We start from the raw sequence: 14470 nt of genomic DNA, 5'->3' as shown, positions 1-14470 counted from the left end.
CCGTGCTGCCCCGCCTCGCCCCGCCGCCGCCTCAAGATGGCGCCCGTGCTGCCCCGCCCCGCCGCCTCAAGGTGGCGCTGGCCTGCCCCGCGGCCAGGGCCTGGAGCGCGAAGCCGGCGGTAAGCGGGGATATTTGCGATAAGTTTTGATACGGACCCCCCGGCCCCAGGCTTCAGAGGGGGATGTAACGGCTCTAGGTGGGAAGTTGGTGTGGCTCGGAGGGGTTCTGCCGCCTGTAGCGTGTGAACACAGAGCACGTGTTGCGCGAGCGGCCTGGGCCATCAGGGCAAACTGGGAGCGGGGCGGCTCGGAGCCGCTTGCCGAGGCTCTCGCCTCAAAACCAAACGGCGGAAGAGGGTGCCCAGAGGGGCTGCGAGGGCTGAGGCTGTGGCTGTGTAGCTCCTGGGGCCCGCTGGCCTAGGCCCTGCCGAGCCAGGCCTGCAGAGGCACGGGCCCACTGCCGCGGCTCAGGGCCCTGTGACACCAGAGGGCAGAGCTCGCCATCCCTGTAGGGCAGAAGAACCCGGCTGTCCCTCCCGCCTCACAGCTCCGCAGGCTACTGCCACCCTCCTTCGGACACGTCTAGCTGGAGAACAGCGTTCTCCGTACAGCTCCCTGCACCTCCCCTCCCGTGCAGTTCAGTATCTCAAGTTTCTTGAAACAATCCGTCTCTTTCCTTGTCAAATGGTGACACTGGAACAATGCTTCGACATACATCAGGTTTTCGCATCCAACGGGAACTGTATTTGGTTTGAACATTGGTTTCAAAACAGGTATTTGTCTCAGATCTACACCTATTACATTTTTTGTACATGTGCTTACTGTAATTTCAGCTGCGAGCTTGTTGCCTGTGTACAGTTACGCTGAAAACGTTGCAGCTAAATAAGGACATTAAGAAAAATTCAAAGCTAGAAAGATGAAAATAAGGTAAACTATTTAGTTAATGATACACGCTAAAAAGAACTGCATAATCAAATGTGTTATTTTTTTAAAGGCAACCAATAATAATCGAGAATTGCAACTAAGGGATAAAGCCAAGCATTAACAGCTACATAGTTAAGTGGAAAATATTTCTACAACCCAAACCATCATCCTGACCTATGACATCAGAAATTATTTGTTTTCAGTTTGCCCTTCAGGAAAACAGGCAATCCATAATAAAGCTTTAAATTTAAACAGTATGAATTTGTGGTTAAGAGACATGTGGATAAAATATGATCCCACGCTAATTCCCAGAGCCTTACAGCAGTGCACGGAAAGATTTCCAGGCAACATCCAACGGAAGATCAACTCAAAAAGCAGATTTGCAGTAAACTCTGGCGACTGTTTTGCGTGCTAAATTTATCTTTCAAATAAAACGTTTTTCAGGTCAATCCCAGGGTCCCCAGACAGCCCCATCGCGTGAAGGACGCGCTGCCCTCGGCGTGCAGGCTGGCAGCTCTGCACCATCTTTCTGCCTGATTTGTCTCCCTGTGCAGAAACAGGCTGTATCTAATGCCCTCTGTACATCCTTTGGTATTTAAGCTTTTTTTACTGTGGTTTATTTTTGAGATATTTTTTCGCATTTTACCTCTGGAGAAACACTCGAGGTCCCTGCGCATTTTAACGTCTCAGTTAGTACCTGGTGCATTCGTCAGCAGACGGTGCCTTTGAAACAGGACATGGGTGTTTTTTTCCAATACTCAGCATCACAAAACAGCAAATACTTGCAGTAGCAAGATCCTGAGGGCAGCAAAACACATAGCACTGCCTGTTGCGTGTGGAAGAACCACCAGTGGGAACTGCTGCAAGTCCCCCATTACAGGCAAAGCATGTAAAATACACAGCTCACACATACGCAGAGGAAATTAGGGTTGTTACAACCTGCAGCTGCTTGGAGGTCACTGTAGGAGCACCACTGTCCCAAGCAGACCCCCAAGGCTAAAGGGTGTCATGGGATGTAATTTGGGATTATCTCTGGGTTTTACAAATGGTATTAATGAGGGAACACTAAGGCTTTTTCAAAAACCACTTACAGCACTTGCCCCTAGATTTTTTTTCCTTGTCTCTTAAGTGATATCATTTCAGAGATGACAAATTAAGAGAGAACTTTAGAAGGTTCACTCATGTTAAGGCTTTAGATTGGAGATGGGTGGGAGGACGTCGCGAGGGAAAGGTACTATCTCCCAGCAGGCTGGAGAAAACCCTGTTAAAGCGGTTTATAAAAGAGCATGCCGAGCCCTGGGATGGGTGCCAGGGCTGAGGAACGCCAGGCCGCCGCCAGCGGCTCTCCCGCCCGCTGTGAGGAGACGCCCCGCCCCCAGCCGGCCCCTGCGGCCACGCCCAGGGCCCCACCGCGCCTGCGCCTGCCCTCGCGCCCCGGCGCCTGCGCAGAGAGCGGCTCGGCGGCGCGAGGCAGGGAGCGCGCGGCGGGCGCGGGGGACGCCGGGCCCCCCCACCCCCCCACCCCCCCCACCCCCCCACCCCCCCACCCCCCCCCCCACCCCCCCACCCCCCCCCCACCCCACCCCCCACCCCCCCAGCGGGCTGACGGCGCGGGGGCCGCCGGGTCGCCGCCTGCGGCCAGTGCTCTCCCGGGCCGCCTGCTTGCGATCGCCGCACCTGCAGGCTCGGAGAAGGGGGTGTGGGGGCTGCGACGGCGGGGAGGGTTGCAGCGGGCAGGTGTCCGGGAGGTTGATGGCCGCATGGTGCGCGTCGTTGCGGTGCGGTCCCGCTCGCAGCGGGGTGAGGCTGTTTCTGAGGCCTCCCGGTGGTGAGCGCGGCTTGTGAGGCGAAAGGCCCGTGTGGCCTGTGGGCTTCTCCTCAGCGCTGGCCGAAAGGCTGAGCGTAAGAGCGGGACGAGCCAGAGGGGTGTCTGCCCCAGCCGCTGGTGGCCCGCGGGCCCCGAGAGCCAGGGTGGTTTCTTTGCAGTGAGCAACCTTGCATGGATCTCAACGCTGCGAGCTTGTCCGGCCTCTCCTTGGCCTTGTGCTGCCTTTCGGTGTGTGCAGCGTCCAGGGGCAGCTCCTGGGGGTCCCTCGGTTTTAGCTGTTCTGCCGCTTTAAAATTCTCTTTGGCGGGGGAGGGGGGGAGGTAGTTGTTTTTGGCTGATTGGTTTGTCATCTGCTCACTTCTTGCAGGTATGGGGATACAGGAGAGTTTTTAAATAGATCTCAGTCATTCTGAGGGGAACTGATAAAGCATTTCACTCCTTTGGAGCTGCTTGGAAGATGGTACAAAGCCACCTTTGAGAGAAGACATAGAAGGTATAGAGAATGTCATCACTGAGCAGAAGGAAAAATAGACAACTCTGAACAAGACATGTTCAAATAGGAGACTGTTTTGTGGCATAATTGGTAAAATAACTCAGTCCAAAGTTAAGATAGTTAAGATGCGGGATGATCTGACAGAAGAGCCTTGGAAACTTTTAATTGCTAAGCCAGCGTTCAGCCTCAAAGAACGTCTCTCTGCGTGACAGCAGCGGTATTACTGCAGTGCTGTAGTCGTTTAGCATTGGTACATGCCCATGTAAGCAGGGTTTTGTGAATGTGCTTTACTGGCCTAGAGAGCTGGGTCACATCTGGATAACTTACCAGTATAGCATGAGGAGTGCAAATGCCCCTTTTTTTCTAGGTAGTGTTAAAGAACCTGAAATGGGATTTCAGTAGTTTATGTTAAAGATCAGTGGAGAAAAGTGAAAGATCTGTAAGCTGTGGCAGTATTAGTAGATCTGTGTGTCTGCAGTGGGATAGTGGAGAAGGGTGAAGCACTTACGAAAACTGAAAAACTGGAAGAGTTACCAAACTGTTCAATTTTGTCAGCATTAAAAACCCTGTTTTGAAACATAACATTTGTGCCTTGTGTTCCTGTCTGTATTATCATAGAAAAGAATATTTTTCAGCTTTGAGACTGATTTCAATGTGTCCTTTGTATTTTCAGTGTAGAAATGAATCGAGGGTTGATACTAAAGTTTGAAAATCTGGTCCAGTTACGTGGTGCCTGCCAGCAGCTGCGTACTCTCTCCTACGGAAAAGTTCACGGAGCACAATGGAAGCCTGTGCAGTCATCTGCACATCCTGTGTGGTCCATTCTGTATCCACGGTTCTGGCAAAAAGACAAATTAATCAGTATTGACTTATCACAACGCAGACATCTAGCTACAAAGGAGGTAATTAACAAAACCCAATAATCTCAGATTTTGTGTGAAATGTCAAAGTACAAGAACTCCATTGGATAACCTTAATTACAAAAAAAAAAAGGAGCTTTATTAATGAATATAGAGAATTTACTTTACATTTAATAGGTAAAATGTAGTTAGTGTGTGACTGTAGTGTGACTCCCTGTTGTGATTTAACCCCAGCTGGCAACTAAACCGCACACAGCCACTCGCTTTGCCCCCCTGCAGCGGGGTGGGGAGCGGATCGGAAGGGTGGAGGTGAGAAAGCTCGTGGGTTGACGTAAGGACAGCTTAATAAGTAAGGCAAAAGCCGCACACGCAAGCGAAGCTGCTCCCCACGGGCAGGCAGGTGCTCGGCCATCCCTGGGACAGCCGGGCTCCATCACATGTAGCAGGGACTTGGGAAGGCAAACGCCATCGCTCCGAATGTCCCCCCCTTCCTCCTCCCCCCGGCTTCACGTGCCGAGCGTGAGGCTGTACGGTGTGGGATACCCTGTGGGAGCTGGGGCTGGCCGTGTGCCCCCGCAGCTCCGTGTGCCCCCAGCCTCTGTGTTGGCGGGGTGGGGTGAGGGGCAGGAAAGGCCTTGGCTCTGTGTAATTCTGGCCAGCAGCGACTGAAACATCCCTGGGTTGTCAGCGCTGTTCCAGCACAGATCCAAAACGGCCCTGTAGCCGCTGTCGTGAAGGACATGAATTCTATCCCAGCCCAAACCAGCACACTCCGTCTCAAATACTGACTTAAAGTGCTTACACCAGCATCATCATAAATCTTGCAGAGGCAGGAGGAAAGTATTAAATGGAAATTATTTTGTTTCCTTGTTTCAAAAATTTAAAAGTAAAAACAGATTAAGTATAGTATGTTATACATTTTAAATATTCAGTGTGATGTGTTAAGTCATTTGTTTATTGTATTTATTAGTAATGTAAAAAAGATGTGTTTACATCATATAGCTTGAGATCATTGCCTTTTTAATAGTTTTTACTATTTTTTAGTTTATGCCAGCTATGTGTTCCTATATATGTATCTAATTCCACTTAGGAGACAAAAAAGAAGAGAAAGAAGATGCCACTGTCAAAAGGTGAAGTGGAGATAAAGCAGATGATGACTATTGAGGAACTTGCTCGAGCTATGGGTAAAGACATAGGTGAGAGCCTGCTCTGTTATTTGAAATCAAATGAAACACAACAGCTAAAATCTATCATGCCGCTTTTGCAAGTGGTAGAGGCAAAGATGCCTATGGTGGCATTAATAGTTGCTAATCCCTCCCTCCCTCCCGTAGCAAGGCATACCAAAGAAAATGTTGGTAGACGCAGTGGCAGACTAAAGAGAAAAACATTTGGACTGGAAAAAAGTCTGGAAACACTCGCCTCTGCAGGTGACTACCCTGGCAGCTGGGTTACAGAAGCAGGCTTGTTCTTTTAACTCCACGAACTGTGCCTGGTTGTATAGTGGCTCAGCTTGAGCAGTTTTCAATGATGTTTTAGGGGGTTTAGCGTGTTTTAACTGTCCACATTTGAAATAATTCCATAGCTGTGTTGTACCTATCTCCGATCTCTTTTTATCCAGCTGGGTACTTTTTCTGGCAAACTTCCCTTTAGGCAGTGAGGAGAGAAGCAGAAAGTTCTGTCGCGTCTTGCTGTATGTTCCTGAGATAGCATGTAACAATTTCTGACTACTGCGATATGTTCTGTATTTCTACTACCAAAGAAAGTGGCCTATGAACAGGTTGACTCCTTGAGTCACTTCTGTGCTATTTGGTTTAGATGAGTTTGTTGTTTTCTTCTTAGGGGATAACTGAAAAGCAAGCAATGAAAATCTAAGTGGAGAATCAACATTGTAGCATCTAATACAGCAGTCATTTTCAGTAAATCTTTCTGAATCAAGGTCTTAGTGTAACAGGAACTCTTGGATTAACTAAAAGAAAAGTGCTTTGTGAGTGAAACTCACTAGCACGTTATAAACTACTAATGAGAAAGTCTTATGAAGTGGGGTTTTTTGTGTGCCATGTTTTTGTGGATGTAATTGTTAAATGTCCTTATCTTTTTTTACAGATCATGTTTACCAAGCGCTGCTGTACACAGACATTGACCTTGCTTCACTAGAACCAGATTCCATCTTACATGAAGACCATATCAAGATAATTGTTAAAAAATCAGGAATGAAGTATAAATCAGCAAAACTGAAAGAGGAAAAAGAAAGAGAAAACACAGATGCTGTGAAAAGGTAAGTTGTGAAGTGCTCTTTTTATCCTATTTGTTGCTGCAAGTGTTTTTTTCATATACTGTATTTTCTTTGTTCTGACGGTATGTTGATAATACCTGATATAGTCGCAACCTGATAATATTTAAGAGATAAAGTTTGATTTCTTTTGCGGTAAAACTGATAGTCAGATTCGATTTGTTCTAGGTGAGCTTTTTCTATGCCATTCTCTGAAGAAAAGCCAATTCTTTGATACATTGAATTGCAGTATTAATTGGTGCAGCAATAAGGCTGGGTACTAAGAGGGCTAACTGTGTGGTGTAGCTAGAATTTGTGATCGTAGTGGTGAGAAGCTAGGCTTACCTGTTCATCACTGAGTTCTGATAAATGACTCTTCGTTAGCTGTAGTGGGCACGTATGCCGCTCAGTGAACTTCTTTGGTATTTACAAAACACATTTTTGTTTTAATTGTAGGCCGCCTGCAGACCCAGCAGTACTAACACCACGGCCCCCAGTTGTTACTATCTTGGGCCACGTTGATCATGGGAAAACGACCTTACTTGACAGTCTACGAAAAACTCAAGTGGCGTCAATGGAAGCAGGAGGCATTACACAACACATTGGTGCTTTTCTGGGTATGATTCAAGTGTATGTGCTTGCGTATAAAACAGTTTACTCTTAATTTTGCATAAGGGGCTGACTTGCTGTCAGTTCATTGGGGAAAAGTGTTGCAACATGAACAGTTTCTATATAAGCAGTGAAAAAGGAAACCATAACTGGTGGTAACTGTCATAACTAAGTGGATGGAACTTTGAAGTGGATTGCCTGTGCAGTTGAAATTGTATTTAGACTATTTTGGATTATGAAAGATCCCAGGATGATTTTTCTTTCCTGAGGAGTTAAAAGTGCTTTCTTTGACCTGCGTGCTGACAGTTATCTGTCTGCCTAAAATACCTCATTGTTACTAAAAAAGCTCCTAAAGGAATGATGCTTGATTTACAACAAGTCAAATAAAGCTATGTGAAATGTGGATTTTAAAATGTATTATATATACTTGTTCACAGTGCATTTGCCTTCTGGGGAAAAAATAACTTTTCTTGATACTCCGGGACATGCAGCTTTTTCAGCCATGCGAGCAAGAGGTACCCACGTTACTGACATCGTCATACTGGTTGTAGCGGCAGAAGATGGAGTAATGCAGCAAACTGTAGAATCTATCCAACATGCTAAAAATGCAGGAGGTACGGTGTTTGACTTGTTAACATGACATTCTGGAGTGAGTGGCAAGCCCGGTACACAAAGTTAATAAAGGTGTGTGTTCCTATGCAGTTCAATTAGACGTTAGTGAAGTGCTTATTATTTACCTCTCAAAAGAGACTCCTTGAATTGGAATCCACAGAGCTTGGGATATAACTGTTGTAGTCCTATTCCTTCTCCTCTGGGAAGGAGTTTGAAAATGTACTGAATGTTGTAGTTTTACATAAAGATATTAAAATAATTTTTTCAGGACCTGCAGGTTCGTGAGAGGAGCACTTACAGAGGTGGGGTGTGGGGTTTATTGTTGGGTTTTTTTCCCCTTCCCTACTAGGGTAACTCCTCCAGCTTACTTGTGGTAGCTCAGATCTCAATGGCTGCTCAGGGAGTAGGCAGCAAGTGGGATGATTTGTTCTACATGCTCATAAGCTGCTCTAATCTTCTATTGCAACTGTACTAGTAGCAGCAAGTTTTTGCTTATGTTGGTGATGAGTGTGTTCTCTTTTTAGTTCCTCTTATCCTTGCCATTAATAAATGTGACAAACCTGAAGCTGATCCTGAAAGAGTAAAGAAGGAACTGCTGGCTTACGATGTGGTCTGTGAAGAGTTTGGAGGTGATGTTCAAGCTGTAAATATTTCTGCACTCAAGGTAAGGTTTTGGTGGAAAAAAGGGTGTTCATGGGCATCTAGTATGTGCATACAGCTGCATTTTATTTGGCAGCTGGAAAAATGAAATGCTTACTTTCCTAGTATTTGACACCTTACCATGAGCTAAGAGCTGCTGGGTCTCACTGGAATAATTTGAAACATACTTGTATCATATTTTGAGGCTCAGACCTTCAGTGAACAATAATAATACCTCATTTTTCTTCTGGAAATTTAGTGGCTGTTTTTCAGGTTAATCTTAATTGCTGTTTCTTCTTACATATGCTCATTTGTATGAAATCAGAGAGTAAGTAAGTATTTTCCTAAACATGGCTAATCACAGGAACGTAGTTTTGTGGTGGTCTTACAAGATTTACCATCTTAGCTTTGCAAACAACTGATAGCTAAAAACTGAACTAAAATCTGAACTTTAGTTTTGTGGTGGCCAGAACAGCTTTGTCCAAACTGATGCAGCAGTATCTTAGCTTTATTGCTGTCTTTCTAAATGCATGCCAAGTAATTTTCTAAAATTTTGACAAGTTCAATACCTTTTGAAGTCATGCCCTTACACTTTAAAATAGGTATATATAAAAGTGGCTTCTCCACCCACCTCTGTTGTTGCCTTAATTCCTGTAGATCTGGATCTGCTGACAGCTAGCTTGTTGTATCTGTTCTCAAAAATAAAATGTAATTAGAACAAGGGAAGAAAAAAAGAAAACAGACCAACTGTTTTGTCTCTTTGATGTCCTGGAATCTTGACTGGGTGGTAGGTGTCATCAATTTTGATTTGTCTGTTTAGCTGTGGGGGTTTTTTTGTTGGTTGCCGTTTGGTTTTTTTTAATTTGCATTCCTAATAAACTTGTACCAGAATATTGCAAGGTCTTTTTCTGCGTCATTAACCTGGATGCTATGAACAGAGAAGCAAGGAAACTGTCCTTCCTAATATTTCATGCAGTCTGGACCAGCTGTGCAGGAGTTTTAATAGTTTATTACTTCAGTGCTGGCTTGCCTTGAAGGCAAGGGGATCTGTGCTGTTGGACTGTATTGTGTTGTTAGAAGTTCTGAATTAAAAGGGAGAATTTGGCACTAAGATTTCAACTTCTGATCTTACTTTAATAGGGCACTTCCTTTACACATATATATATATTTATATTTTTTGTGTACGGTTTTATACAGGGTGAAAACCTGATGGTTTTAGCAGAAGCAACTGTTGCTTTAGCAGAGATGTTAGAACTGAAGGCAGATCCCACAGGTCTGGTAGAGGGGACTGTAATTGAGTCTCGCAAAGACAAAGGGAAAGGGTAAGTGATCTGCTGCCTTTACAACTTGATGGAGCAATTTGTAACAGAGCAGGAGGTTCCGGAGGTTGTACCTCTGTGTTTAACACTGAACTTCTTGTTGCTGTTGTTAAATAAAACTAATGGTTTCTTTGCAGTGGTTGTAATCAAGCATTGAAATGTTACCCTACAGCAATGAGTGCCAGAAAAAGAAGTTACAAACTGATAGGGCAAAATTCATCATATCACTGAAATTACATCCTGTTGGCACAGGAAATAGTTTAAAATGCTAGAGCAGATGTGTTTTTATTTAATGTCACTAAAAAAGTAGGAATTATTGAGTTAATAGTCATAATATTTACGCTTTTTTGGGCGAATTGTGAGTAAGATGACATTTTACTCTTTTAAATGTCTTAGTCCTTTTGCAGGTTCACTGCAAACAAGGTGTGTTCTGCCCTCTAAAAATAAACTGAATTCCAGGAAGTTGTTGGGGTTTGTTTGTTGTTTTTTTTTCTGGGTGGTGGGGGAGTCAGTGTGTAAAATCAGTCTGTTGCTGATCTCACAAATGCCAAATGTTGTATTGATCTGCAGAAATGAAGGGAGTACAGTACACATTTTGGGCCTCTTGCAAGTCACTTCAAAATTTTACTGGTGCTTTAGTAAAATGTCACAGGAATATCTGCCTGTGATCAATCACTAGCATGTTTTGGTTTGCTTGCGTACCTGTGCTAACCATGAAAACAGGGAGAAGAGTCGCTTTTATTTTGTCTGTCATTTTTCTCCTCTGCTTTTCGCTAGTCCAGTTACCACAGCCATCATACAAAGAGGAACTCTGAGGAAAGGCTGTGTCCTGGTTGGAGGGAAGACGTGGGCAAAAGTGCGTTTCATGTTTGATGAGAACGGCAAAGCTGTAGATGCAGCCTCTCCAGGCATCCCAGTGGAAATCATGGGCTGGAAGGAAGTCCCTTCAGCAGGAGATGAAATCCTTGAAGTAGAATCTGAGGTGCAGAAAGAACTGTTTAATGCAAAACTCACACAGCAGTAAGGTGGATGGGAAGGAGCTGAGGAAAAAAAAAAAAAAGTGATAGCTTTCATTTTAAACCTGGATAATCTGATGAAAGATGAAGGCCAGGCATGGGTAATAAGAGACCTGAGCTAGGTGCTCTAGAAGAGGAATGAGGATTTGTACGTTACCTCTTTCTTTTCCACTGCCCCTACCTTTCATCTCCCAGACTGTCCTCATCTCCATGCATCCAGATTAACCTGCTTTACAATCACATGAAGAAAGCAGGCTGCCTCTGGAATTAAAAATGAGTCACCTTTTGATTCATGCTTTTGCTGCTCATGGTCATCCTGCCTTCCTTGGTGCTTTGTTTGCAGTGGCTGCAGTCCTGAGTGGCTTCTGCTGGGGTAAGCTGGGATATGTTCTAACGTGTTCCCTTTCTAAGGGTGCAGAAGGCTTTTTTCTTTTTTATCTGATCACACTGTCACCCTACCTGGAGAACATCCCATACCTAATGATATCAGTGTTTTAATTTTAGAATGAGACAACTAGTTTCTGACAAAATAATACGTATAAATAAAGTATGTTTGAAATAGGTGTTGTGAAAGCTGGTTGATTACCACATGAAAGAATTAACAATAATTCTTTTCTGCAGTGCAGACGTACTATAGAAACAGGCCTTGAGTCATGTTGTTGTAGCCCAGGGAGGGAGCTATTGTGCTCATTCTCTGCCATCCTTGCAGCAAAATCTGTTGTTAAATGTGAAAGAAAATGAGTGAGCCTGTAGAGAAGATGCAAAAGGATGAAACTGCATTAGTGTGGTTTCTGATGCAGTGCTTTGAAAGGTAATGTTTCTGTCTTCCTGCCCAGCAAAGGGCACGTGAAGTTGTGGCTTGGAGAACCTATGTTGAACAACAGGAGAGGATGAAAAGGGATGTGGAAGCTATTGAAGCAAAGCAAAAGGAGCACAGGATGGAATATGAGCAGAAGCAACAGAAGCTAGCCCATCTGACCTGGAGACAGAGGAAGGCAGTGCTGTACAAGGCCAATAAGCATCTAATGTATTCAAAGCCTAAAGAGAGAACAGAGATGGACAAAAACGTGCTATCGGTAGTCGTTAAAGGTACTGTCCTGTTTACTGCTCTGTTGTTTTTGTGCTTCTCAAATGTTCAGTCTGAAAGCATAGCTCTAAACTATTAACAAAATTTCTGTTACCAGAAGTTTCATCAGTTTTAAACTGAACAGATTATTGAACTTCTTCAGTAAGGGGAGGGGCATCAGAAAACATTCTGTGGTCAGAAGGATGTGCTTCCAGCAGGGCCAGAGCAACAGGAAAATCTATGAGCCTATAATATACAGGCACTTGTAAAACCCATACAATTGCCTATATATATAAATTTACAAAAAAATTAAAAATACAAGCTATATGAGCAGCAGTACTGCATCAGCAAAATGGAGGACAAGAGCAATTACGTATTAGTTCAGGTGGCACAGAGGGAGCTATGCAAACTTGACGTGAAAATGGCAGCAAATACAGAGCCTCTGGTCCTATTGTATTTATTAAGTTCCTTTTTTGAATTAATAGACTTGTTAGATGTGTTTTAACATGCTACTGAAAATATAATAAGAATGATAGATGTCAAAAGGCCATGTTGCATAGCATGGAGTTGTCGTGCCCTTAGTTCTACTTCAGTGCTTCTTTGATACATACAAAGTCAGCAGTACTTCCATTTGTACACACAGGTGATGTGGATGGATCTGTTGAAGCTGTTTTGAACATTCTGGACAGCTATGATGGTGACGGTGAATGTAAACTGGATATCATTCATTTTGGAATGGGAGACATCAGCGAAACTGACATAAGTCTGGCTGAAGCATTTAATGGTGTGTGTTTAAAAATCAAATTACAATTTGTACAAACTATTAAAATGGGAAGGCCTTAATTCTGGCTTTGTTTTCTCAATAATTAGCAGCATTAATAAGGTAAACAATATAATGCTTCCTTTAACATGGAACAGGAATGCAGGTGGGGAAGGCTGGACATGTCAGGAAAATGGAAGGACTCTTGAGAAGCTGTTGCCAGTAGCTGAATTGTTAAGGTTAAACTCTGACTCTCACTTGGGTTACTCTCATGCTCAAACCAGGCAAAGCTAGGAAAGTAGGTTACAGATTTCCTTTTCTTCAGGGACACGACTGGAAAGACTGTCAGTCGTTCCTGTTTTTACCCCGTAATTCTCACCTGCCATAGTCCATCCACAGTTGGATGAGAATGATTTAAGAATACACTTCCAGCTTAATTTGGACAGCCAAACTTTTTTCTGGCCCAAAAATGTGAGGACCTTGTCCTTCGCATGAGCTGTGGTGAGCTGTGTGTGAGCATTAGTTTGTTTTGATACCTCCAGTTCTGTCATTGGGGAACTTTCTGTGACTGCTTTTTTGGAACCATTTGATACAAGGTTAGTAGCAGTGTGCAATAGAGGGAGAAATAAGCAGCCTCTCCGGTAAAGGGAAGTAGCAGTTTCTTCTTTTGCTGACCAGCAATTCCCCTGCAAGTTCAGCATTACAGAATAGACACAGCAGCCACTTTCACATACTGTTTAAGGAGTGCTCTCTTGTAGTCATCACTTGCTGATTGTTTTATTTATCAGGTGTTGTATTTGGATTCAGTGTGAAAGCCAATGACAGTATTAAACAGCTGGCTGCTAAAAAGGGAGTAAAAATTAAACTTCACAATATCATCTACAAACTTATTGATGACGTGAAAGAAGAGATAAATAGCAGACTACCCCCCTCTGTGGTAGAGAATACAATAGGTGAGTTTTCATTCACTGATAAACTTTTGTTTTGCAATGTAGCCTAAAGTTTATTCTCCAATGAAGTGTTCCTATCGTATCAAATATTTTATATTCCTCTGTAGCTGCTTTTCTGTTTTGTTAGAAAGCTTGCTAAGCAAAAGTGTAGCTTGCTTCCACTTATTGCCAGTTTATTATTTTAGTATACTTCATATAACTTTTTTTCTTTTAGGGGAAGCTTCTGTTCTCAACATCTTCTCTGTAACAGTAGGAAAAAACAAAATTCCAATAGCTGGATGCAGAGTACAGAAGGGGCTGCTAGACAAAAAAATGAAGTTTAAGCTCATCCGTAACGGGGATGTTATTTGGAAAGGTAAGAGTAATTGCCACAAAACATGTATTTGTAGAGTATTAAGACACTGCTAGTTCCCTGTGAAGCTAGTGCAAAATGCACATATCTGATCATAGGGTAATCCTGTACGCTGTTTAGGATGGAGTTGTTCCAACTAGCAAAAAAATGCAAAATGCCACTGTGCTGTTATCCAGACCTTTTTCTAACCACCAGCTCTGGTAGGAAAGCAGGAGCATCACAGGGTTTACCTGCAGAAAAGGACTGACTTTCATTAGCTGCAAGTGCACACAATCCCTACATTGTTTTGCTTTCATTTTGTTGCTAGGAGGTGAAACATTAGTTCTCTTAAGAAGGGCAAACCAAAACACTTCTGTGCTCTTTGATGTACTTTCTCTTTGTAGGATCTTTATCATCACTGAAGCATCATAAAGATGATGTCCAGGTAATAAAAATGGGTATGGATTGTGGATTGAGTTTGGAAAACCATATAGAATTCAATATTGGAGACGAAATTATCTGTTATGAAGAAAAAGTAGTTCAACAGACAACTTCCTGGGATCCAGGATTTTAAAATACATTTGAATACATTAACACAAAAGGACATGTATTATTCCTGGCTGGCCTTCAACTCTTTAATATTAAAGAAACTTTTAAGAGGTGTACAAGCTTCATTCTATCTGATGGTCGTATAAGATGTCCTACTCTTAAATCTTGTTAAGCAACCAGCTTGCCTCATTAGAATATGGGATAACCTACAGCAATTAATTGCAAGCATTTCACATGTGTAAAAC

General features: G+C 43.5%; 1 protein-coding gene across 5 annotated transcripts; it reads left to right on the top strand.

The window, feature by feature from the left end:
- The first annotated feature begins 2536 nt into the window (after positions 1 to 2536).
- Positions 2537 to 14337, top strand: MTIF2 (mitochondrial translational initiation factor 2). 5 transcript variants are annotated; one of them, XM_055816344.1, is made up of 15 exons: positions 2539 to 2724; positions 3120 to 3335; positions 3919 to 4147; positions 5196 to 5301; positions 6209 to 6380; positions 6831 to 6991; positions 7421 to 7597; positions 8120 to 8259; positions 9432 to 9556; positions 10331 to 10535; positions 11406 to 11658; positions 12279 to 12419; positions 13184 to 13348; positions 13560 to 13700; positions 14081 to 14337. In XM_055816344.1, the coding sequence occupies exons 3-15, from the start codon at positions 3926 to 3928 to the stop codon at positions 14248 to 14250; spliced, it is 2178 nt and encodes a 725-aa protein (XP_055672319.1). In that variant the 5' UTR covers positions 2539 to 2724; positions 3120 to 3335; positions 3919 to 3925; the 3' UTR covers positions 14251 to 14337. The 5 variants fall into 5 exon arrangements, with proteins under 5 accessions (XP_055672320.1, XP_055672319.1, XP_055672318.1 ...); XM_055816343.1 differs by having other exon boundaries at positions 2539 to 2980; XM_055816345.1 differs by having other exon boundaries at positions 2537 to 3335; positions 5199 to 5301.
- Positions 14338 to 14470: the final 133 nt, after the last annotated feature.

This window comes from Falco peregrinus, chromosome 11 (assembly GCF_023634155.1).
Source record: "Falco peregrinus isolate bFalPer1 chromosome 11, bFalPer1.pri, whole genome shotgun sequence".
Classification (NCBI taxonomy): Eukaryota; Metazoa; Chordata; class Aves; order Falconiformes; family Falconidae; genus Falco; species Falco peregrinus.
This window is presented reverse-complemented; position numbering and strand designations above follow the sequence as displayed.